Source organism: Cebus imitator, unplaced genomic scaffold (assembly GCF_001604975.1).
Source record: "Cebus imitator isolate Cc_AM_T3 unplaced genomic scaffold, Cebus_imitator-1.0 Scaffold81, whole genome shotgun sequence".
Classification (NCBI taxonomy): domain Eukaryota; kingdom Metazoa; phylum Chordata; class Mammalia; order Primates; family Cebidae; genus Cebus; species Cebus imitator.
The window spans coordinates 4,032,251-4,059,531 of record NW_016107396.1 but is presented as its reverse complement, the minus strand read 5'-3'; the positions used below and the strand labels follow the sequence as shown (position 1 = coordinate 4,059,531).

Genomic DNA, 27,281 nt, shown 5'->3' with positions numbered 1-27,281 from the left:
CTTTCTCACAAATCTTACTCACAATGTAACTGTGCTTGGCATTACAGTAAACCAAAGAAGGCCAAAGTGGTTCTGGAATAAGTAAAACATTATCGGTAACAAACATAAGGTTAGTTATAAAATAAAAATGGTAACATCCAAAGAGAAGACCAAAATAACTCTAAGCCATAACCCTCCTACATGCACAAAGTATGTGATTAAACACTTATAAAATTATCTTACATCAACTGTCAGAACTGAAAGTGACTATATTCTATACTACCAACAAGTGTTCACATTAGAGGGAAAAAATAAACATGCAGGATCCAGTCAGTAGCAGAACACTAATTTTAACATTAATCATTTTGTGATGCCAGGAAGAGGAGGAAAGAAGTAACATTAAAATCACTTTTAAACTATTTTTAATTTAATTATGCCTGGCTATATATATTTTAAAAATAACAATTTCATGCTTAGTGTGGTAGTTCACACCTGTAATACCAGCTACTCTGGAGGCTGAGGCAGGGCTATCCCTTGAGCCCAGGAGTTTGAGACCAGCCTTGGCAACAAAGGGAGACCCTGTCTTTAATAATAATAATAATAATAATAATAATAATAATTTGAACACAAACTAGACTGAAAATAGGTTGCTCTAAATACTTCAGATTTTTATCTTGGTTTGAAATGAGTAAATAGAAAATCTCAAATTTCTATCAAATAAACATTAAAATGAGAGGCTCACCCATTTAAACACCTTGGCTTTCTTGTTTCGACTGAATTTATCCTATTTCCCCTCTTTTAAAATTTCTTACTCCATCATTCTTATACCTTCTCTCCCATTCTTATAAATACCAGTATTAATACATCCATATTTTAATGAGCTCTGTTCTCTTAATTTGGATCCAAATTTTAAGTAATTATCACCTATCAAAAAGATTGTGTTTTTTTTTTTTTTTCTTTCTTTCTATTTGATGTAGCTAACAAATAAACAGTAAAATCTCATTAACTGGAGGTGGAGTGAGATGACTCCAAATCACTTTAAAGTCTGAATTGTAGAACATTTTAATATACTATGTTGTTTATATTATGAAGTGTTTTTAATAAGTATTTTGAACATGTTGACTAATATGCATCCTTAAAGAATTTTTCTCATGAGTAGGTATAGATACTTTGCTGTTAGCATAGTGTTTATGTCTGAATTGTGAAAAAAATAAAAGAATTGTCTTAGGAGCTGTAAATAAATCCCCTGTAACTGTAGTCATCCTGCTTCCTTAACACTCCTTTTCTGTCAAAAATGTTAAAAAGACAAATCATAGCATAGCTTCCATTCTAAGCATTCTCCCATCCAAAATGGACAGTTTCCAGTTTCAAAACAGAGCCTTTCCCAACCAGGGCTCCGGGATACTGGGGGGGACTTTTCAGGCTTGTCCCTCATTGATGGAGCCCAGAGAATCTACATTTGGAGTATTTATTTAAGAAACCTCATCACTTGGAAGAACACTGGCTTTTCCTGCCCACTTATATGAACCAGCTCTCTCCAACCCATGGAGGAGACATTTACTCAGTTCAATAAACAGCACTTGGCAAAGAGCCCTTCCCCTATCTTATTTGCATCCCAATATCCTCCTCTGCTTTTAGCAAGATGAGGCTAAGGAGAACTGTGGCATCAATGCTTCTCTGTCCAGATAACTATCTGATCCTCTAAAGGTTGACAAAGACGTCTAAGTATGACAATGTGCATAACAAAAAGCCCTCAGGATATATACTGAATTATAAGGTTATGCCAATACTGATACATAAAATGCAATATATATATATATATATATATATATATATATATATTATGATTATATTCTAGAATTAGGCCACAGAATAACTATGGAATAAAAATATATATCTTGACAAAAATTCAGCTGGATGTCCACTTAGATAGGTAAAGAGAATGAATGGCAGAGAGAGAGAAGACCGGCAGCAGACAGCTAACTCTGCTGGCTATTTTCAATTACTGAAATATCTCTACTAACAAGTTTCACAGTTGATTGGAGGTTTTATGTTTCTTTTTTGTTCCTTTGTTGTTGTTTTTAAGTCTTGGATAAATTTTTATTGGTCAAAATTATTTCAATGTTCCATTGAGTATTACCATGGGTATTTTAACATACATTTTTAAATCAAGTTTTATTTACAGAGTGTTATTTTGTTTTAAAATCAATATGCAGCTTTATTTAAAGACAAACATGAATAATGAGTTCATACAGGTCTGTCCAAAGTACATTTGCCTTCCATTGTTTTTGTCAAAAGTAATACCAAAATAGAAAAAATAAATAAAATTTAAAAAAAAATCTTAGCTTTATTCACAACAGCCTGTTATAAAGAAGAAACAAAACACTGTGTAAAAAGCACTCAACAAGACTGATGAAGCATTGGATTGTAAATCTTTAAGTTCTAAAAATGTTTTAAAAGACAATCAAGTCTTCTCAAGTTAAACCTGGTAGTCAATTAGTATTTGAAGAGCTGAAGAGGAAGGCATTACAATCATAGTAACTTACATATGTGTAGCTCAATTTGGAAAAGAATATCCAACATAAATTACCGGGTTTGATTCTTGCAACCCTGCAAATATCTACAAATTATGAACGAATTGAGGATAAGGAAACAGGCTATATAAATTAAATTACTCATTTACCAAATTACGCAAACTTTGTGCTCTTTGCACTCCACCAGGAAGTGCCACGACATAATAGTTAAGAGAATAAACTTGGAGTTTATAAAGTTGTGTGAATAGGATTTATAGTGAACATTGTATAAAAGAAGTGTAGTAGCTCTCCCACATTTTTGGCCAGGGTTAGAAATCTTTTGCACTGTAACTCAGTACACAGACACATAAAGATACATAAATCTATTCCATTAAAACCAAAGTTTCATGAAACAATAATTCTCTCTTCCTCTACTAAATGTATGGCTGTCTTTGCTGTTGTTTTTGTTATATTCTACTCTATTTCATGGTTGGTCTGTTTTTTCTTTCATTAAGCTGGTTGCTATCTAGTGTATTGAATTCAGTACTCACCAAAGGGGGGATTACATACAATTTGAAAATAATGAGCTAATACTTAGCTCAATGCTAGGACCAGTAAACACTAAAATGTTAGTTATAGAAAATATTTTTTTAAATTATGTCCCCATAGGTTGGTGGACTCAAAACATTCAAAAGGGATATAATGTTTACCCCTGAAATACTCAAGACATGTAAACGGCCCAGAGAAACATATACCAACGAAGTCAGTCTCTGAGGCAGAGGCAGGTAAAATCCTGACGCCCATGCATTGTTGTCATCATAACATCAGGCTGCAGTGAGGGAGTGGCTAAATATAGTGAGAAATGAATTAAAAATCTTTATCAGGCCCTGCTGAATAAACAGAAGGTTGAGATACAGAGTAATACAAATTAGAAGTTGTCTGTCAAAAACAGATGCTCTAAAATGGGTCATCCTAGTTAATATAATCATGTGATTAACTGAAAATTTTGCGGGGTGGGGGGGGCATCTCATTCCAATCACTGTGGCCACTGCTGGTAAGCTTTCCAGCCTTATGAACTACAATTTACCTAGCATAATTACATCTTTGATTACACTTAGCTAATTCAGCCATCACTCTGAATATCAATTAATTGTTAAAGTATTATAGGCATAAAGGGAAGAGATTGAGTCTAAAGTCTACTGATCCCAGGTCATACAGTAGGGACTGATTTTTAAAAATCAATCCCTGAGAGTTTATATGAACATATGTCTTTTTCCTGTTACATAACCATTTAAGTGTAGAAAACAAAGATTCCAACCAACTTAGTACTACATCTTTATTAATTCTGAAAAATATTTGTCTCTATGTCTTCTCCCACTTGGCTTCTTCAAGAAGAGAGACTACTAATTGAGAAAAGTTAAAAATCTACATTTTGTTTTGCATGGTCTGGGAAATATTTGTTATGAAATCTACACCCTGTTGCCCAGGATAAGTACAGGTATAATCTCAACTCACTGCAACCTCCGTCTCTCACGCTCAAGTGCCTCCTGCCACTACACCCAACTAATTTTTGTATTTTTAGTAGAGACAGACTTTCACCACGTTGGCCAGGCTGGTCTTGAACTCCTGACCTTGAGTAATTCGACTGCCTCAGCCTCCCAAAGTGCTGGGATTACAGCTGTGAGCCACCGCACCCAGCCTGATCATTTTTAAACTGTATTAAGTTTGAAACACTTATTCTTGAAATTGTTCATATATAAGGGAAAGTAGAATTTTTTCCATCTACATGATAAAAGATTTTATATAAGATATACAAAGATAAATCATATGGAGAAAATTCATTTTCCCGAAATAAGTCACCTGGGGACCGTCAACACTTTGTCATATATTACTAAACTCAAATCGTGCACACACACACCCTTCCCATTAAAAGGGGGAAAAAAAAAACATATACAACATATTCACAATCTGTCAATTTCAAGAACTTTGTTACAATATACCTTAAAATGTAAATATCTTAAATTTAGACACTAGATTTTTTGTGGACAGAGCTTAACAAAGGCACGTGGAGCATAGGACTTTCCATTTAGCACTACATTAATTTTAAAGGACATTTTTTGGAACATGAAATATTTTTGTCCTATATAAACAAATATTATAAAGCATATGCTAAAACAACATTCCACTATTCTAACACTGATAGAGATTAAATAATTAAAGAATTTTAAAGCTCAAGTAAAATAATCAAAAGCAACTTTAACTAACATAAATAGTAATAACTGCTTAAAGTAACTGATAATTCAGTAGAAAATATAAAAGATCATTAAATCAAAAGTCTAAGTATTAAAATGAGAAACATGCTTTATATTTAAAAATGTATATTTTGTATTTGTTAACAATTTCACATACATACATCCAAAATAAAAATCCATCAAAGTGACAATGTATAGCAGAATTGGAAGAAAATCTGCCTACTTTTACTGACATGTTTATTCTTCCAATATTTCTGAATAACTTAAATAATGGGTGCTCTTGTGAGCCACAGAGGTCTGTTAGTACAAGGATTATGTAGCAATTTACAAGGTATATTTGGTGAAAACTCACCACCTACTGTGTCATATTAGGGACAGATGGTGTTTAGCATGAAAAATGTACATAATTCAAAGACATTGAAAAGGTTGCCTTTTACATAGATAGTCCTAGAAGGGCTCTAACTGAACAGGCCTTAAGGAGAGCTTAAAGAGTCATATCAACACCTAAGACCAAAAAGAGTCATCCTGTGCAGTGGGGAAACTTGAGTTAAAGAGAAAAACAGTCTTCTTCTTGGGGACTTATTCTTGAGATTAAGCTCCACAGTATATCCATCAAAAGCCTTCTGATATCAACATTTTGCATCAATGAATCTAAAGTTTTTGTTAACTAAACCCCGACCAGGGAGTTTCAAAATGGACCAGACTTTCTCACTGTAAAATTTTCAATTAGGAAATTGTTATAGAAAGATCCCATAATTAAAGAGGATTATCTCACTGGATCCCTCATATCCATATCCCAGATTATAAGGCATGGAGTAGTGGGCTGAAACCAGCCTATACCAGCTCCTGAAAGTCAGTTGCTAAAATGTTCAGGAATTTTGTGGAGCAGTTATTAGTCAAAATCACTATTTAAAATTAAATTCTATAAACTTACAGCTAAATAAATTATATTAAAAACAGAGGTAATAACTCAAAACATCACTTTCTAATTATTTTACTATTATTTATGTTTGCGGGTTATTTACTTCTCTTGTATCTGTATAGTGGAAGTACTAAATAAGGGTGTGTTACTATGTATCTCTTCCTAATTTTGTGTTCAGTGATGTCACATTGGTCCTTTGAATTCAGCCATGGTGGCAGTATTTATACCATGGAAACTGGCAATTGCTAAAACCTGAATTTTGGCCAGCCTCAGTGGCTCACGCCTGTAATTCCAGAACTTTGGGAAGCCAAGGCAGTCAGATCACAAGGTCAGGAGTTCAAGACCAGCCTGACCAACACTGTGAAACCCCATCTCTACTAAAAATACAAAAATTAGCTAAGTGTGGTGGCACATGCCTGTAATACCAGCTACTGAGGAAGTTGAAGCAGGAGAATTGCTTGAACCGGGGAGGTGGAGGTTGCAGTGAGCCCAGATTGCGCCACTGCACTCCAGCCTGGGTGACAGAATGAGACTCCGTCTCAGGAAAAAAAAAAAAAAAAAAAAACGCTGCTTTTTGAGAGCTGATTATTAAATATTTACCACCAACACTATTACTTCCTTATTTTCCCAAGTACATTTTTTGCCCATTCATAAGGATTTTGCCAGTTGATGGCCCTCTGATCCAAGAAGCCTACCTATCACCCAGGAGTAAGTGACTACACTTTCTCCTTGTCCTGATGGCACTTCTTATTGTACCTCCCACTCTTAATTATATTTTACTTATCTAGATCTTCTAAATAATCTGTGAGGTCATTAAGTACAGGGACTTAGTCGACTAAATCATTTTGCCCTCTTTGCTATACACACTGCCTGGTACAGAATGAACATGCATTTACTATTTGATTAACTTTACCAAACTAACATGAAAGAAATCAGATAAACTCTGCCATACATATTTTGTTGAACAAAGAGACCACTACATATTTTGTTGAACAACCAGACCACTAGCTCAGCAGACTAACTTTATGTATTTTGTTTTTGAGACAAGGTCTTGCTCTCTTGTCCAAGCTAGAGGGCAGTGCCCAATCATCACTCACTGCAGCCTTTAACTACTGAGCTCAAACAATCCTCCAGCCTCAGCCTCCGCCTCCAAAATAGTTGGGACTACAAGCATGCACCACTATGCCTGGTTATTATTTTTTTTGTGTGTATGTAGAGATAGGGTCTTGCTATTTTGCCTATCAGCCTAACTTTATTAGGGATAGTAATCAATCCCATAAATGCACAAATCCATGGTTCTTGCCCCAATAAGTGTTGCCAACAAGACCATATTAATAACGTAGACTGATATCACCTGCTTTAACAAGCTTTGAAAGATATTAGATTTGACATTCTGTCATAAATGCAAAAATGTACACTGCTCACATAACAGCTAACACTTGATGTAACCGTAATACCAATAGATCAGATGACAAAAACAGTAAGAGTCTGGACCTAAAAGGACACCTCTTATTCTTTCAAAGTATTAGGCTCTGAAAAGGTAAATGCTGATCTGACATCCTCCCCTTCTCTCTCCCCTACCCTTTACTTGACTACATTTGAAAGCAACAGAAAACACTCTTAACAAAATTATATGCTTTTCTAAAATGTGTTGGCAACTGGAAGAAGTCTGTAGTATAACTGTCAATGAGCAAGGAGCAAGAATAGAGTACTTTCAGTCAATAGTGTGCCAAATGTGCCAAACTGTGAACAAACTATGAAGAGAGTCCAGGAAAGATCTCAAGTGGATACTTCAGTGAACAGTACGTAACTGAGAAATTCAAAGGATTGCCTTGCAGACTCCTGAACCCAAATTAAAGGTAAAAACAACAGCGCTCAAAGCAATTCGAAGACTTCACCTGGCATTTGTATTCCTGACAAGAATTAGCCAGGAAAGGGCACAATGTACCTTGCAAAATCTGAAACATTGCCTGAGGAGTAAGCAATCAGAGCACCTGGGTTCTTCTGAAGATATCTGCTCTCACCTTTCCTGGTTGTGGGTTTGTCCAATACCCTAGTGCAAACAGATTGAAAGCCAGAGCCTGAATCACACTGGTTAGAAGTTATGGTTTCTCGTGTACATTAATTATATTTAAGTACACTACTATCTAGTGTTTTCATTATATAGATCTCCCATTCTCAGCTAATCATTTTCTGATTAAGTATCTTTTAGGTATTATTTTGACAAACATACGTAGCAGTCCACTTTCCAAATAATAAGTGAGTCGTGATTCTGAGTCCAGGACATGCAACTATATACATCCCTTCTTTTAGAACTGTTTCATATTTGAATTTAGATACGCCACAGAAGTTTGATGTTTTGTTAATGCTCCTTTTTATTAAGACTGAATCTGTCAAACAGTATAACCAAATGATAACAATTTAAGTAGTTTACTGTTAAATGGAAGAGTTTGTGAATACAGCGGCTGCCACCACAATCACAAAGAAGACCTAGGCTAGTAGGAACACTCAGTCAGAACGCAAAGTCACACACATTGTAAAGACAGTGACATTGTATTCTCAGTGAGATTCAAGCCTGCAGTACAAAGAGCTTCTCTGGTAAGAAAGTTAACAGGGATTTCTAATATCTGAAGTGCAAATATTTTCACAGGTGTAACACAAGGAAAAGAGAAGTTGGTGTCAATTAAAGCTAGAAAAGATATTGTTTAAAAAGATAGAAAAATAAAAGAAATCTAAAGCTTGGATCAAATATAAAATCCTTCCTGAAGTTTAGAAAGGCATTCCTCTGTGTTGATAGGCCAAAGAGCAATTCTGCAAATGAGCTAGTAATTGTCAAAACTTTAACCAGACCTTTCCACCATGTGCCAAGACTTAAGTGGCTTTACCCAGAGGACAGCAGCCTGAAAAAGTCTTGGGGTTCAAATAGATTGGAAACTACCTCATTGCTTTGTGAACTAAGAAAAATTAAATAACTAGGCAACCTTCAAAAAGAAAAAGAAAAAATGTTATATAGAATTCATAGATAAATACATGTTCTAAAAGCCAGTGCATTTGTTTAGCATATATGTCAAATGCAAATAGAAGCAATAGTGACATCTTTCTCGTTCTACAACCTTTGGGGAAACAACATACCAACATTCTTAGGCATTAAAGAGACCCCTCTTATCTTGTTGATTAATTCTAATTCTCATTTGTAAATCTGAGTGCTGCTCCCAGATAGGACATAATACTTACTGGGATGGGCACGGCTCCGAGTGGCAGAGATTTCATTCCTCCACTTTCTGGTCAATTCTTACTTTAATCATATTCCCAATTTAGAGTTTTCATATTTTATCAAAATATGAAACTGAGATTAAGTTGTTCTAAAAGATAAGCAATTCCTTCTACGCCAAAACTTCCCACCTCCCCCAACCTACCTAGAAAATTTTAAATGCATTTTCCGAAGATGTTGGGTGGTTTTTATACACGGCGAGACCCCAATCTCTACAAAAAAAATTTTTTTTTAATTAGCCAGGTATGGTGCCACACACCTGTGGTCCCAGCTACTCTGAGGGCTGAGGCAGGAGGATTGCATGAGCCCAGGAGGTTGGGGCTGCAGGGAGCTATGTTCACACCACTGCACTCTAGCCTTGATAACAGCAAAACTCCATCTCAAAAAAAGGTTATCATAACCTCTAACATAAAAAAAGAATAAATTTGCCTCCTGTTTTCATAAACACTGGATTATATTCTACAAAGTGATGCTTGTGGTTTTTGTTCATCAGCATACTGAGTTGATTAACTTCGAGCATCCTATTATGTATTCCTTGGTGGTTTTATTTTAAGGTAAAAAATAAAAAATTTTAAAAGAAAACAGCAGGAAATTAGATAGTCCACAAACATTGGCAATTTCATTAACAATAACAACTAAACGAACTAAAACTAAACTAACTAAAATGAACAAATTTTACTTGTGTTACGTACTCATTTAAGCACTGTAACTCAATATTCCTCAAAACTTATATCTGGAATAAATACTTTCCCATTTTGAAGACATGGAAATGAAAGTAAAGTGTTCAGATCATGCAGTAAGAAAATGGTGAAATGTATATTCTCACACAAGCAGTCAAGTTCCAACGTCCACACTCTTAAACACTATGCTACATATTATGTGTGGAGATCAGTATTTGATAAGTATTCTCTTGCTTAAACATAAAATGTGCACAAAATATTACTGACTCAACTAACACAAAATAGTTTTTTAAATTTCTATTTTTGAACTTGGGTATATGTAATTTGGCAATTTTAATTTGGCTTAGAAAAAATTAACACTTCTCCAAAATTGCTTTTCTCTCCTTAATTCATATACTAGAGGCCATGTGGACCTCCTTTAAGACAGAATCCCATTTCCTGGCAAGACAGTGAGTGTACTGAAATAACTACTGTCGTCCCCTTCATAACGAATGACCAAAAAGTGCCTTATGTGATGCAGGTGCCAGGGCAATTAGGTGAAGGTCACAGCCCACCCTCATTCCTGGCTGCTAGGACTCTCTTGTGGCTGCCCACTACACAGGGCAATGCGCTACAGAAGCAACAGCAGAGAGAGGGCTGATCAAAGTCGAGGCAACAGTGGCAGTCCATAAACAGCTGAAGGTCAGAGCAAATATGATTCCGCAGCCAACCAACAAATGATTCTGCACATGAATGTTCAGGTTGTAAATGCACATTGACATACACTGTAGTCTAAGAGGCTGTCGACCAATCTTCCCCATCCTGCTTTCAGAAGGGAGAGTTAATGACAAGGAACCTCCAGAAAACAAATGTGCTCTCTCCTCTGCCTGACTTTGTTTACATTTCAGATCACTCAACTTTTGGGAAATCCCACTTGGTGGAATTTTACTATCATTGTGGCAATGTTTTTGTAATTCTTTTTTGGTAGCCTTTTACTTGTTTGGGTAGTTTCAAGAATATGGAAAGACTACTGATGGACTGGAATTACCCTAGGCAAGCTCTGAAGTGAATCACCAAACTGTGAGACAGACAGAGCTTTGAGACTTGCCACATCTCAGCAGTATGGTCAGTTACAAAATATATGGTCAGCTACAAGAAAACCCCAAGCTTCACTTGTGAATCACTAGATGTGGGCAGCTATGCAAAGATTACCATGTTTTAAAAGTCATTAACATTATAAATACTTCACAGGCACTGGGACAAGGTCTGGCTTACTTGCCAGAATACCCAGCACCTGGCACGCCATGGACACATAGTAAGGTGCTCAAAGATACACAGAGTGAAAGAATAAATGAAGGGATATAAACCTCATCAGAATCATGCTCTCAAAAACTAGGCAGAACAGCTCATATGGCAAGAGCATGTTCCAGCCCTTCATGAAAAATTTGAAAAGGAAAAAAGTACACACACAACTTTCTATATGTGTGATATATAAGTACTTAAAACATGCTTACATTTCTTTAATAACTTATTTTATAATCACATAATCTATATTGAATATCTGGAGAAATACAAGTACAGTAGGACCCCCTTACCCACAGTTTCACTTTCTGTGGTTTCAGTTGCCCTTGGTCAACTGTGATCCAAAACTATTAAGTGAAAATTTTCAGTAAGGGTGCTGCTGCTCATACCTGTAATTCCAGCACTTTGGGAGACCAAGACAGCACCTGAGGTGAGGAGTTCAAGACCAGCCTGGCAAACATGGCAAAACTCCATCTCTACTAAAAACACAAAAATTAGCCAGGCATGGTGGAGGCAGGTGCCTGTAATCCCATCTTCTCGGGGTGGCAAGACAGGAGAATCGCTCTAACCCAGGAGGCACAGTTTATAGTGAGCCAAGATCACGCCACTGCACTCCAGCCTGGGCAACAAGAGCGAAACTCCATCTCAAAAAAAAAAAAAAAAAGAGAAAAAATTTTAGAAATAAACAACTTTCAAATGACACACCGTTCCGAGTAGCATGATGAAATCTCATGCTGTTTCACTCTGTCCTACCCAGGACATGAATCATCCCTTTGTCTATTGTGTCCATACTGTACAGTCCACTTGCCTGTCAGTCGCTCAGTAGCCATTTCCATGATCAGATCGAAACAACATGGAATAGTGTATATAAGCGTGGGTTCTCTATGAGTTTCAGACATCTACTGGGCACCTTGGAATGAATCCCCCACAGATATGGGAGGGCTACTGAACTATTTGGTAGCATTAAAGTTTATTTATACATACATAGGAAATATACATAAAAAAATTGGGGGGACTGCACTTTATAATACATGATGGCAGAATCACCCATTATTCACAAGAACCCTGCTCACTCTTCTTTATTATACCACCTCTCCAACATCAAATCCTCTAGCACTAACATGTGATTATGACAGCCTGGGTAAATCTCTCATTAGGAGAGGAGGTAGCCAGGCAAACAGCTGCCACTTCTCTACATTTTATTCATTATTCAATACCCCAAGATATTTCTTATAGCAGCTCTTGCTAATATCCCATGTTGCTCAGAAATACATAATAAAGTTAGGGAGCAGAGGTTAGAGGATCAAAATTATAAATAAAATCACCATCATCTCTCGTGGTTTTCAAAAACAGTATAGTTAGTAAGTTTTATTTGTCTGTGTCAAATATACTATTTTCCCAACATTATTTTATTTTTCTTTCTTTTTTTTGAGACAGAGTTTCACTCTTGTTGTCCAGGCTGGAGTGCAGTGGCACTCAATCTTGGCTCACTGTAACCTCCGCCTCCTGGGTTGAAGCCATTCTCCTGCCTTAAACATGCAACTATTTGAAGCATTTATTGTTTTCATTTCCATTCTTCAGCATATAAGCTTTTTGTGCCTTCAGCAATACATTCCTTATCGTTACAGTTTCTATTCCTGACAAAATTTACATTTTTATGGTAGTTTACAAATATAAAATTACTTTCATATATATTATTCATTTTCACCTTAAAAGTGTCTGGTTCAGTAGACTAGACAAGACAGTAAGGTCATTCTTCATTGTAATATTCCCATTTTGATGATAAAGAAATGAGGGATCAAGCAGAAAGGACTGCTCCCAAATCTCAGAAAGTGACAGAGCTTAAGACTGGAACACAAGACCTCCTGTAGCAAGGCCAATGCTCTGTTCATTAAACAGTCTCCTGCATAGATCTCCAAAGACTTTAGCTCTGAAGTAGGTTGCTGCCAGCCCCTTCACCTCATGCATTTATTTACTGAGCATTTAAGTGTTGGTTTAGATAAGGGGGCATAATGAGACAACACCAGATAGCAATCTGCTCCAACTGACCATGTGGTTAGGGCAAATTATTACAAACTTCATCACTTAGGACTGACAGTCATCACATAAAAAATAAATAAGAAAGGGAAAGAGTCATGCCAATAGCAGGCAATAAGCAGGGAAGAAAATGATACTATAATAAGTTATTTGTGATAATAGACAAAAGCGTATGAAAACAAGCCTCCAGTGACAGAGGGAAGCGTGACAAAGTCAGTAAACCTTCCTCCTCAACCACTGTCTTCACCCCTATAGAAGGGCTATGATGGACCTTAAAAGTGCCTGGGGACTTTTCTCTGGCCTCAACTTGCACAGCCATGGTCATCAGTCAAATCCACTAGCACTAACATGTGATTAAGACAGCCTGGGTAAATCTCTCATTAGGAAAGGAGGTAGCTAGGCAAGCAGCTGCTACTTCTCTACATTTTATTCATTATTCAATACCCCAAGATATTTCTTATAGCAACTCATCCTAATATCCCATGTTGCTCAGAGATACATAATAAAGTTAGGGAGCAGAGGTTAGAGGATCAAAACTATAAATAAAATCAACATCATCTCTTGTGGTTTTCAAAAATAGTAGTTAGTAAGTTTTATTTGTCTGAGTCAATATCATTTACCATAGCTTACCTTACCCTTTATTTTATATTATAAATAAATAAATGTATATATGCAAACAGCTATACATGCATACATGTATAAATTCTGTCATGATATCTGAAAACCAAGCAGTTATCTAAGACGGTCTCTTACATTCACAGACATATTATCAACTTATATTCAGATCACTATTCTAATCAAATACAATCATTAAATCAGGTTTATATTTGGAAACCTTGTTCCAGAAATTTGGAATACAAACCAAAATGTTTTTTAAACTTAAATAATAATTATCAATATAGATTACTCTTAAGGAAAATAACTATTTTATATATATATATATATATATATATATATATATATATATATATAAAACACTGACCTATACATTAAAATCTTTAATTTGAGCTCAAGTTCTTCCTACCTGTGTGACTTTGAGCAAGTTATGTCAAATGAAGGGGTCATTAATTTCTAAGGTCTTTTATAACACCAAATTCTATGACTTTTTAATGTCAGACAAATTCAATACTGAGGCAAGGAAAATAAAATAATGGAAATAAGATAAATTCATGCTTTAAAGTAGTCCTTAAAAGGAAAGCCAATAAATAAACACTCGCAAATTATGAACAGGTGATCTGTAAATGTACAAAAGCCTGCCAGAAACAAATCGCCTCTTTCCTCTCTTTCTCTTCCACACTTCACCACTTAGAGATCACGTAGTGGTCCACAACAGAGAACTATCTGATCCCACTCTCTCCTCCCCACCATCTCCCATCTTCTTTCTTCCCCATCAGAAAGATTATAAACCCTGGGCTAAGCCAATCAGCACACTAACTTCCCCTCAGTCAGAGTCCTCGATTCAATGGTTGGATACATAATCTACTACTGGATTCAATCACTGTAAACCTTAGAGCCTTATCAGGTGCAACCAGCAGATAATTCACATTTCCTTAAGGGACTTGAACCTGGGATGTTTTTGGGTGGGGGCTGCCATAGTCATCATGCCTCTATATGGAGCCTGAGAAGCTCCTGGAATACGCTAGAGCTAAATTGAGCAGGCAGAGAAACATCATGTCTCAGTGGAATTATGTCAACTTCTGAATCAAACTCCATTTGAATTGCAGTTAGGAGAGACAAATAAATTCACCTTTTGTTGCAATGAGTCTGCGTTACATTTTCTGTCAAGATGCAACCCAAAAAAATGTCTACTCTTTAAACATTTGTGTACATTCATTAACGAATCTTGACTCTACCAGTGACTCATATAGCCACTTGGGACAAGTTATTACTTAACCCCTCTAGGCCTTAGTTTATAAAATGGAGATGATCCTCAACTTAAAGGATATTGTGAGGATTTAAAATTATGTAAAACACTGACCACAGGGCCTGGCAGGTCATGGGCTCTTAGTAAATGGCAGCTCATAAAAATTGCGTTTTTGCAATTGCTTTGGGAAAAGCTCTCTTCTTCAACATGTAAGAGAACAAATGAACTTAATTATTGCTCATAAGAATATAAGCAGGACTAGTAAAAAAAGAGAAGTTCTAGAATTTGGAGTAAAATTAGTAAAAGTTACTGTAAAGTTCTTGAAGATACATGAAAGTACCCTCTCAGAGTCTTTCCATCACTACTTCTCTAACAGTGATCAGGCTTCTATTAAACCTATTTCTTTAAACATCAGTTTCTAAATTAGTAAATATGAAAATCCTACTGATTTATAGTTTATTAATTCAATAAATTATATGTTTCATATTTAAGACAATATAAGTTAGGCAGACCTTTATTTACAGTATCAAAAATGTAGAGAATGTTGCTATTTTCCCAAACTCCAGCTTCTGATACAGCCAGCTGTAATGGGTTAACATTTATTTTTACTTGTTTTTTATTAGTCTCTGCCATAACCATGTCATTATGCCAGTATTTTCTGAATCACTAGTGAATGGCAAAAACAAATATAGCAGTTGTGATTTAATCAGAGACATCACTGTTCAAACAGCTAGCACAAGTAGACACATTTAGAATAATAAATGGATAACAAAAAACACTTACAGGCTCATTAATAAGAAGGCAATTAGGTCTTCTGGGAAAATTCATTTTCTAAAAGAATGCTAAAGCAAGCTATAAAATGCAAGTAAAATTGTGTTTTGACATGAATAGTATACACTGTCTATTACATCATAATTTTTCTCTTGAGAAAACTGACAAGAATCTCTGTTCTTAAAAATGAGCACAAAAAATACTAAAAAGAACACCAGTTATATTTAATGCATTCTACCTACTAACTCTCATTCATTAAATTTGACTGTCCTATAAATGAGCTCCTTATTACAAAGATCTTAAATTACACTTAGATGAAAAAGAGAATTATAAAGCAAGAGACTGCTACTAGTAATATCAGAGGGAATAGTATTTCCTGTATCAATATAACATTATGCTAAAAATCATTTGCATATAGCATGTCTGGTTCCTTAAAGAATATGTTTATCTTTAAATATTCTTATATAAAATATTCATAACCAAAACTATTTAGTCTTATCATTAGTCACAAAAATATTTTTTTCAAAATCAAGTATTCTTTTAAATAACTTGCATAGTACTGTTGTTTTGATGTGTCTTAAATGTTAAATGATAATCAAGTAAATATTGATCAGAAATATAAATCCAGGGCTGGGCATGGTGGCTCACACCTGTAATTCCAGTACTTTGTAAGACTGAAGCAGGAACATTGCTTCAACTCAGGAGCTCAAGACCAACTATGGTAAAATCTCCTCTCTACTAAAACGACAAAAATTAGCTGAGCATGGTACACCTATAACTCCAGCTACTTGGAAGGCTGAGGAAGGAGAATCTCTTGAACCCAGGAGGTGGAAGTTGCAGTGAGCAGAGATCGTGCCACTGCACTCCAACCTGGGTGACAGGGCGAGACTCCATCTCAAAAAAAAAGAAAAAGAAAATACAAATCCAAGGAAACGTGTTTCATGTTATAATTAATCATTTTGCAATACTCTTGAAATTCTATAGTAAACTGCATGTGACAGTCTTTTTAAGCTGAGCTTTCTTTGTCCTAGAGCAGTGTTTCTCAGAATTAAATATTCCATCAAATCACCTGGGGATTTCATTAAAATGCAGATTCTGATTCAATAGATCTGGGGTGGCTCTGTTAGATGACCACAGATCATTACAAGTTTCCAGATAATGCTAATTATATTGGTACATAAACCACAAAATCCCAGGACATCTTGCAGTGAAGCATCCAATGACCATGAAGCAATCAGGCATCAATCCCTGGGTGGTTGACCTCACTTTCTAGTGAGGACCCTAGCAAGCTTTCCTCTCTACTCTTGAATTTACTGAATGACCTAAGAAAAATCACATCAAGGAACTGTTGCCAGTCTGCCACTTAAGCAGCTGCTAGGTCACCTCCACTGTCCAACAAGGATTAGGGGAATTTCTGTGGCTGGTCAGCTGCTGCCTCGAACAGTGCTTAGAGAATCAGTCCATGAGCAGGTGGTTAAGGACAAGCTGCACTGGGAAGGGTTTATATAAATAGATACCAATCTGGAGAAAGACTTATTAATTTATCCTTAAAAGTATAACAGTATGGTATAGTATACAGTATAGTATAGATTATATACAGCTTCTTTTCCACTTGTTTCTCCATCTATGAAATAAAGTTTTTCACTACTCTTTCCAAAAATGTAAATATCAAGTTTTGATACCATCTCTAGATGCCTTTACTTTCTTTCTAACCTAAACCTTCCTACAACTAAGTCCTAGTATTGTTAAAATGTGTGTGTATGTCTGTGTGTGTGTGTGTGTGTGTGTATTTGCATACTTACATCTTTCACCTTTCCCAACGAAATAAACACAAACAATAACTCCACTGCACACTATTTTATTTGGCCTTATTTCTGAATTCCTCTTATTAAAACAATTCCTAGAATGACACCTGTTGGAGGATTCAGCCAGCATTGTCCTGTTCATCATTTTCATTATCAGAGCTCACTAATCATATCAAGTGGAAACACAGATTATTCCATTTAGGACAACTTAATTTGATCCTAAAACAACTCTGAGTGACAAAATAATCCACTTGTAATTTTTATGGATTATCAACACACAAAGGAGAATGCCAAAAAATTCAACCAGAGTTAAGTGGGGAAATGGCAATGTTCCACGAGAGGATCAATGTCATCCTTAGATCCCAGGCCCAGTGTTTTCCCAGAACCTCAACAATCTAAAACAACCTCACAAAACGCAGTTTTAAATAAAACTGCATACACTTAGTTTTCATTACTAAAATATTAAATACAGATCAAAAGAATTCCCACAAGAATACAAAAAAAAAAAAAAAATACCTCCTACAACGGAATCTTCATGAAACTTTAAAAACCTTTTATGTGAAACTATGTTTCTGTACGAATATTTTCACAAAATACATTTGCACTAACGTAGAGTGTGAAGTTTATAAACTATTCAGAGTTCACACTGATATCAAACATTAAAACAACATTTTTTAAGTTTTCCAAAGCATAGTTGCTTGTAACTTATCTCACTTACCTTAAAATATCAAGCAATGTGGTTCTGAAATTGTCTACCCCCATTTACAGAAGGGAACGTAAAGACTTTCAGAGACACATAGGCACAACAAATAAACGTTCTGTGACATTAAAAGATTAGTTCGTGGATACGCAAGTTTGCTTTTTGCTTCAATTGAAATAAAAAATTAGCCTGATTAATGTATTATTCACTGACTTTGTTATCAAATACTGTTTTAAGACCTAACATGAATTGGTGTCTTGTACTTTTTTTATTCAGTACTATGACAAACAGCATGTTTTGATTAAAAAAACAAGTCATGCTCAAAAGCAATTACAACCTTTTTAGGCAAAAAGAAACACCATTTGATAAAGGAACACAGACCAGATACATATGATCAAAGCATAAAGACTGAGAGAAATACACAGAGGGAAATTTTTACATCGACAGAATAAGAAATAAATGTGTTTGGGCAAAGGCAAAGGCAAAGGCTGATTCCAATAAACAAGTCAAAAATAGGACTTTTTTCCTCCTCTGAAAATTAAGTAAAAGATCAAAGACACATACACACACACACACACACACACACACACACACACACACACGTACACACACAGAGAATCCCTGTGTTCTTTGTTTTAAGAACAATCTGCAAACTCTCTTGATGCTTCCTGCTCTCAATCTTCCTGCATCTCTCTTCCTGCCCTCCATGAAGAACAAGTAGGGGAAATGGGAGCAGCATAGAACCTTATTTAGCATGATTAGCACTGTCTTTAATACCAGTTTGAGTAGACCTGGTACACTGTGATTTAGAAATATTAGTAGCCAATACACTTTTTCTATATGGAATCATACCACATGAATTAAATATTCCCTTAAAGCTCAGAAAAACCTGTAACAAACCATCATTGCTAGACATATGAGATTTGGTGGGAATGTTGGCATTAGCTTTGGTTAGTGCATGAGTCATATTTTCAGTTTTTAAGGACATGTACAGCACTAAAATATATTTGGCAAAAACAAAAGGGCTGCGATCTTGTGTATATGTATGTGGGGGCTCTGTTTTTGCAAGAGAAGAGTAGGAGGGAGTGTTGGAGAGGGGCAGAGTGGCAGAGGGGTTGATTCATTTTTCAAATTCACATTTATGAACACAGAGAAGAGCTGTCAGCAGCTCACATGCCAATGTCCAAACAGCAGCCAGACTCGCCTCTTCCCGTCTGGGTAGGCCAGACACAAAACTACATCTCACGATTTAGGAAAATCAAGAGTCAGATATAAGAGGACTGGAGAGAGAAAAATCAGTCCTGGAAATGTCCAGCTACATATGATAGCTAGTGATTAGAATGTGGGGTTTTAATGAATTGAGGGACTGAGGGATATTTAGCCAACCAAAACCAAGAAAACTAACAGTCAATCCTTAAAGCAAGCTTCCTAGTAGGTAATAAGTGTAAGAGAAATTAATTTCACCTAAAGAGACAACAAGGAGTCAGACACCAGGAAAGTGGTGCTGCCTAGATGAGTTCCAGGGTCCTAAGGATCAAGTGAGTGCACATCAACAGGGTGACACGTACGAACTATAGACAAGCAGGATTTCGAGCTGTATTTCCAGGCTCCTATCATACAAGAGAGACAATAGTCCCTCTCTAGGTCAATAATAAGACTGCATCTAAAGAGCTACATATTATTCTCAACAGAGAGTTGAAAAGGCTGAACCAACAGTTATACAAACAGCTAACAAAACTGACTAAAAATATTTTTTTCTGGAGTTAGAATACTAGGAATGTTAATAGTGACTCTTCCACAGGTTTAACTCAAGTAAGGATTTATATGAGGTAAGTTAAAAAATTTAAGGATAATCTATCTTTGTGCTGACAAAATTATGGTCTGGCCAATCTAGTAAGTTTATATTTAACAATAATTAAAATGAATGACTGGCTCAGTGAAAACACACACACACACACACACACACACACACACACACACACACACAAATCCTGAACAGCCTGTACTTACTGGAGAGAGAATTTGGGAGCAATAAAAAGCCGTAACTAAGGCACTTAATGATGATTACACACTCCAAATAGCTGCCCAATGCTTTACGATTTACAGTGCTAGTTCCCATAAATTACTTCATTTAATCACATAAACCATGTGGAAAGGTCAAGATAGGTATTATTATCCCCATTTTACAGATGAGAAGGCTGAGTTTCCAAGTCACCTTACCTGCATCTGGTTTCATCAGTCATCTAAATCCTTCTACAGACAACTTTCTTACATTATGATATCAAGAGATCATAGCTATACAACCCAGTGAATAAGCCTTAATACCTCTGTATTCGTCTATGCTTTGGTTTCCCCAGATATGACATGGCTGTCATTTTAAGTGAGAGATTAAACTGAAAGAATATATGAGTTGGGATTTATAGAAAGTTCTGGTTTTAAAGAGGCTCACCATGCAGCAGTTTTACACTTTAACTGCAAAAGCTAAGAAAAAAGTAACAATAATGAAAACACTCTTACATTTTTGGTTTAAACAAAGCAGACTGATATGTATATGACATATCAAAGTCCCAACAATGCTCTGCCTTTCAAAATTTGCTTTTGAAGCTTACTACATTAGGAACCACATAACATCGGAAAGTAAACTGATCTTAATGGGTATGATATGAAAGACATATTTAAAAAAGTACTTTTAAATTCTCAACATGAATTTGTCTTGGGCTTTTAAAGTGTGCTTATTTAATTTTTCAAAAATAATAAAAGTTCACTATTTAAAGTAAAATATAAGAAAAAACAGCAATATAGAATACACCTGCAATCTCCAATACATCTCTAATCTATGTCTGCAACAAATCTGAGTGTCATAGAATTTTATGACAATAAAATATCAAATGATTTATGATAGCCAGAAAAAGGAAGTATTTACAAAACAGACTTATAATTTGTGGAGAAAGGCAAATCTACAATCTGACTTTAAACTCTGAGAATAAAAGACATTCGCTTCTGGGCATATATTCCTAAAGGGCAAAATCTTGAAATACAATCCTGTGATTACTACAGTTTTTAGGACTTCACATTTTATTAATTAAATATAACAAATATCAAACGTTATCCTCTGTCACCAAAGAAAAGCCAGGCATATTTAAAGTACTTAGAACTAGGTATCTAAGAACACAATTGCTTATTGTATATATCTAAACTCCAGGTATCAGAAAAGCTCATCTGCACATTCAGCTGGAGGAAATGTAATATTTACTTGTTAATTAAAGGGCAAATATCATTTAAAAAGAGAAAAAGAAAAGTTTCTTTACTGCTGAAAATATATCCATCAGCTGCTGAGACATAAATAGCTGCAACTCTTGAATACATGTAAGTTTAATCATGCAACTGGTAGAGTTCAAACTTTCAATTAACAAACTACAAGCCTTTTCAAGCGTCGGCTCTCCGTGCAGTGACAAACACTGTGCAGAAATCAATACTCACTCCAACTTGCCTGCATATAATGAGTTACATCAAGCACGGTTTCAACACTAACGGGCATTATATGTCAGAGATGCCTGCAGTAATGCCTACTCCAGAAAGAATTCAATTAAACCATCGGATCATTCCTTGCATAGAGTTTTTACCCTCTGCATATATCACCTATATACAGGGCTTTTCCTCTGCACGCTGCCATTTGATAATGTCTGCCTGAATGTACGACACATCATGCCACCTGAATCTGTTGTTTAACTCCCTTTACTGAGTTCTAAAGGGGGCGGAAGTAGGAAGGCAACCGAAGGGAAATAAATGATTACTCCCGAAAACAATTTGAGTTTATTTCCAGGAAACAGGGCAGCCACAACAACGTGAGAAACTGTCAGGTACAAAGTAAGTTCTTTGCATCCTGCGGCTTCAGCCAGGAGCGCGGCTGTCGCTTTTCCCGTCTTCTCCATCACCCTGTGGCCACCTCTGCGTCTCCATCTGCACCGCGAACCCCAGCAGCAGATGCGCTCGCCAGCCGAGCTGAGCTGGATAGGTTGGCCAGAAAAGTTGTCAGGACTGGCGGGAGGTAGGCGAGTGCGCGGGAGCCCGCTCCCCAGCGTCCACCTGGTGAAACTTCAGAGCCCCCAGAGGAGAGAACGAAAGAAGCAACCAACCTACAAGAAGGATAACAAAACTGGAGGGGAACAGAGGACGGGACCGGGAGAGCTGGGGTTCACGGACTTCTCTGAGCGGCTTGACCGAGAACCCCCAGAGCTTCTGCGAGACCGCTTCACGTCCCTTCTTTGGGGTTCCCCGGCGGAAGGCAGTCATTTACAGCCCGCTTCCAGCCCCAGGCCGGATCTAGGGAGTGCGGGGCCAGCCTGGCGGTGGCTTTGCCGGAGGAGCTGGCTCCCACGCGCGGATCACGTTTCCTCCCCCGGGCGCCCAGACCTCGATGCCCAGGACGGCTCGGCGTGGGTCCTTAGAGCCGCGTTTCAACACATCTCACAGGGCTCCGCCAACACAAACACGGAACAAGCTCCAAGCAGTGCCTGAGCGCACAGGGCAAGCCCGGGAGCAACCGAGCTCTGGGGGAGGAGAAAGGGGACTCGGGGAGGGACCGGGAAGTAGTTAGACAATAGTCAAGGGAGGTTATTCCCGGGACAAAAAGCACCTGGCAAAGCGCGCCGAGGTCAGTCCCTTCGGATCTCCACATTTCTGACAATGGCTTCCCAGGGAATTTGTTTAAACACTCAAGTGGCAGACAGCAACAAGCCGCACCACAAGCAACAGAGCAGCCGTCACCGGAGTCGAAACTACTTTTTCTCTCTTCCCCACTAGCCCGGCGCAGGCCAGGCGAGACGCCGAGGCCAGCAGGTCCCCACACTCACCGGCTCGGCCGGGCCAGCCTGCGCCCCGAGCCAGCTTGGGAGAGGAACAATGGGTGCCCCGCGTCCCACCTGGCAGGAACTCTGGGGACAGCCTTCCCTCTACCACGTGTCCTCCACCCCCGGACCGCGAGAGCTCCCCCACATACCCGTCCCCAGCCCGGGCGGGGAGCCGGCTCACCCCTCGTGAGCCCAGGACTCCGGGCGTCCGTCGGGGGCGCCCCCCGGACACTCACCTGCGGAGAACTGGCCTTGGGCCGACCCCAGGAGAGGCCAAGGGGAGAAGAGCAAGAGCGCCACAAAAGCAGGCAGCACCGCCGCCGCCGTATCCATGCCGAGTTTGGGAGAAGTTTCAAGCAGCTTTGCAAAGAGCTGCCGGGGGGATCGCCGCGAAATCCACGACGGAGGCGCGGGCCGAGCCTCGCTGGGTGAGGACGGGGAGAGGACAGCCGCCCGCCCGCAGTTTTTCCTCCTTCGCGGTCGCCAAACTACCTCGGGGGCGAAAGCGTCGCCAGCGTCGCCGGCCGGCCGCGGCGGCAGCTCTCCATGCTCGGCGGAGGCTGCTCCTGTTAGTCAAGAGTTACTTTGCTCGGGGAGGGACGGGGGCGGAGCCGGGGGTGACGTAGCCCCGCGGGCTCCGGGCGCTTCTGAGGAATGCGGGCTCGGGCGCGGCGCTGCCGCCGCCTCCTGCCGGAGAGACGCGCGCCAGCCCCGGCCGCGCGCCCCGCGCCCCTCGCGCCGTCTTTGTTCCCGGCTCGGGCCCCGCCGCTGGCCGCTTCTCTGGGGGGAGGGAGCGGGAAAGGGGACCCGGCGCCGCTCGCTGCCCTGTTCCGGAAATCAGAGTTTGAGAGGAGAGAGTTCGGTAAGCCGTGCGGCCGGACGACCGAGGACCCCCGCCATCTGAGGAGAGGCGTCCGGGGGTTCCGTCCCCAAGGTGGAGGTCCCCCCGAGCGGTTGCGGGTAGAAAGGAAGAAGCGTGTGGAAGCGCCCTGAGGAAACACCCGCCCGCCTCGAAAACCCCGTTCCTTATTCTTTTAATATGGAATAAGACACCCCACCCCCATCGAAAACTTGTCCCTTATTCACAGAATAAATAAAACTTGAACCAAAATAAGCGTTCGGTAACTTTCCAGCGTGAACAGCTGGCGTGTCTCCTTTCTGGTTTGTCATTTGCCAAGTATTTGGATTTACTCTGCTTCACCGACTTTGCTTGTTTTGAAACCTTCCGGCCTCTTTCCACTTCTCACTAAGAACTGCATCAAGGCTTAGTATCCTTCCTTGCACCTAGGTCTGGTGGAGTAGGAAAGGTTTTCTGTGTGTGGTGTGTGTGTGTTAATATCTTGTAGCTAGTTAAGCCATATTTAACAAAAGGACTTTACACTGACCATGAAGACAGAAAAGAATGATTCATCTAGAGGAAAATAATGCTGTATTGTGACAGTAAAATCTTTCACAGTTAACTACTTCAGCAGCTTGAAGTGGTTTCGCCATATGCCATCCTGCCTTACTTCTGTGGTAAGACTGTATGGTGCATACTTTATTCATTTTTGTAAAATATCACCCCAAAAAAAGGTATGGTCATAGCTGAATAACATAATAACTTTGATCCAGAATTTTTGTGTGTTATGTACAATTGCTAAAACGATAGCGTGTTGATTGACATCTCATCAGTTTCTCAGGCATCTTAACCTTTGTAAATCAAGACAATGTGAAGTTCACTTTAATGTAACAGTCACATAATTTACCAAGCGACATGTTCCTTTAATCAAATGTATGCTATTAATGACCAGGCATATGACAGAGCCTGTGGAAATAAAAATTAATAAATATACACACAAATATATACATATATATTATACACACATACATATCAGGAAGAAAAGACAAAAAATTCTATGAAAACAGTAGCCTGCTCATTAGCACACTGACTAGCCCAGCACTTGTCAATTCAGTTCAGCATAGTTAAGTTCATCATTCCTTAGGGTGCAATGTAGTTTTTTTTTTTTTTTAACTTGTTAACCTATACCTTTCAGCACACCATCACTATTCCATTTCTTTAATTAAAGAACATTCCTAGATCCCAGGTAGCAAAAAAACTGAAGGATGTATTTTTCTTTCTGAGGACAGCAGAACATCCTAAAATTTAGCAGCAATTTGTCCCAGTAAAAACAAGTGAAACCGTACCATCTATATACTAATTCATCTGTTCTACTCTTGTAAGAAATGTAAAAGCAGTTCAAGACGTGGTAATTTGTTTGTTTAAACACACAACAAAAAAACTTCTTTAAAGATTTTCACACAGTGCCAGGACAAAGTGCATACAATTCTTGCCTCACCCATTTTGGGGCACAGCTGATAGAAGATTCATTTCATGAAACTTTATTACTTTCTCTAACATGGAAGTAGGAATAGTAGCAGGAAATGTTTCGAAAGTTCTTCATATGTTCTAGGCACTGTATTAGCATACACAATGTCACATTGAGACATCAGGATATTCAGTGTTTCACTGCGTTCAGACAACAATTCCAAGAAGACATTGGTGCAGTTATTATTCCCATTTGACAAATGAGGAAACAAGGTTATAAAGTAAGTAACTTATCCAAAGACATACCTAAGTGAGAAGTGAGGGAGGCAAAGCAAAGAGAAGAAAGGAAACTCTCAAATCAGCAAACCAACAAAGACATTTTCTCCTTAAAAATCAAAAGAATGCAATAAAATTTTCGGGTGAGTACATCATTCCTTTAGTTCATAACTAATGCTGACCAGTATGGATTGAAATCACTGGAGTAGAAACCTTGAGGATCTTCTACATAGCTAAGTGCTTGGCAAATATTAGGAATTAGTAGATTTTTGTTTGAAACAGTAAATGAATACATCAATCAATATCAATTTTGTTAAATCATCAAGTATAAATTTTGTTAAACTTTTAGAAAAAAAATTGTCAGCCTTCATTAAAAATTACCAAAATCTTCATATTCTTTAATATAGAAGCTATTTCAAGTAAATAATCCAAAATGTGAGAAAATGTTATTTACAGTGTTTATGATTTACAAAAGAGAAAAGTGGAGAAATATAAATATTCTGTAATACACAGATTCATAAGCATTATATGGTAAAATATCTCATAGCCATTAGAAATGAAAGTTATGAAAAAAGTAAATTGCAAGATGGAAAAATGCTTATGATCAAATGTTGGTAAAATAATCTTTCAGTTTAGAAAGATAAAAAATTTCTGGAGAGTGATAGTGGTAATGGTTGCCTAACAATGTGAATGGACTCAATGCCACCAAACTGTATACTCAAAAATTGTTAAAATGGCAAAGTTTATGCTATGTATATTTTACTACAATTTAAAAAAAAAAAAAAAAACGGAAGAAAAAAAAAAAAAAAAAAAAAAAAACGGAAGACAAAAGTCCGTGTACTATGATCAAGAAAAAAAGAAGACTGAAAAAAATTACAAACCATAATATTAATATAATTAGCAATAGATGTCGGATACCAAAATTTTATGGCAGCTCTTCTCTACTTTCCTATTGTTTTGGCATATGGTTACAGTATTTCTTTTTAAAAAGGACAGTTTTGTGTTTTGATTGCAGATTTACCACACCCTAACTCCAGTCATAAGCTTAGATCTGCAATTGGCAAATGTTTTCTGTAGAATCCCAGTTTTTTCAGGTTTAAATAAGTATAATTCAGAAATACAGTCTCAAGATTAAATTAGCTTGGAGAACTCTGGACTGAGCAAAGTTTAACAGAATTCTTCAATATAGCAGGCTTCTTTATTATAGAATCTTTCCCATGGTTACCAATATGGTTTTTTGCACTATAAGTCTATAGGAGAAGGAAAAAGAAAGCATTGTTTCTCAAAGTTTTGGATCACAGAACCCTTTAATAGAGGAGTAGGTATCAGGACCAGGGTTCCAGGTAACAGAATTTGGGAGCATTGCCTTAAGCAACATTTAATACCACTGTATCTCAATTTCCTTCATGTGAAAATGAAGTAATCATATTTTTAGAGGATTAAATGAAACATATATGTTTTTTCATAGAGCTGCAGATTTGCTTATAAGTATAGACATGAGACTGGGCATGGTAGCGCACGCCTGCAATCCTAGCATTTTGGGAGGCCAAGGCTGGAGGATCATGAGGTCAAGAGATCAAGAGCATCCCAGCCGATATGGTGAAACCCCATCTCTACCAAAAATCCAAAAATTAGCTGGGCGTGGTGGCGCATACCTGTAGTCCCAGCTACTCAGGAACTTGAGGCAGAATTGCTTGAATCCTGGAGGCGGAGGCTGCAGTGAGCTGAGATTGTGCCACTGCACTCCAGCCTAGCGACAGAGTGACACTCCATCT

The 27,281-nt window shown here is 37.8% G+C and overlaps 1 protein-coding gene across 1 annotated transcript in view; it reads right to left on the bottom strand.

The window, feature by feature from the left end:
- PTPRK (protein tyrosine phosphatase receptor type K) overlaps positions 1-23,467 on the bottom strand; it is a 574,079-nt gene extending 550,612 nt beyond the window's left edge. The window contains exon 1 of the mRNA XM_017533300.2: positions 23,162-23,467. Coding sequence (XP_017388789.2) covers positions 23,162-23,258 — 97 coding nt within the window. The 5' untranslated portion in view covers positions 23,259-23,467. The remainder of the gene's footprint in view (positions 1-23,161) is intronic.
- Between the last annotated feature and the right edge of the window lie 3,814 nt (positions 23,468-27,281).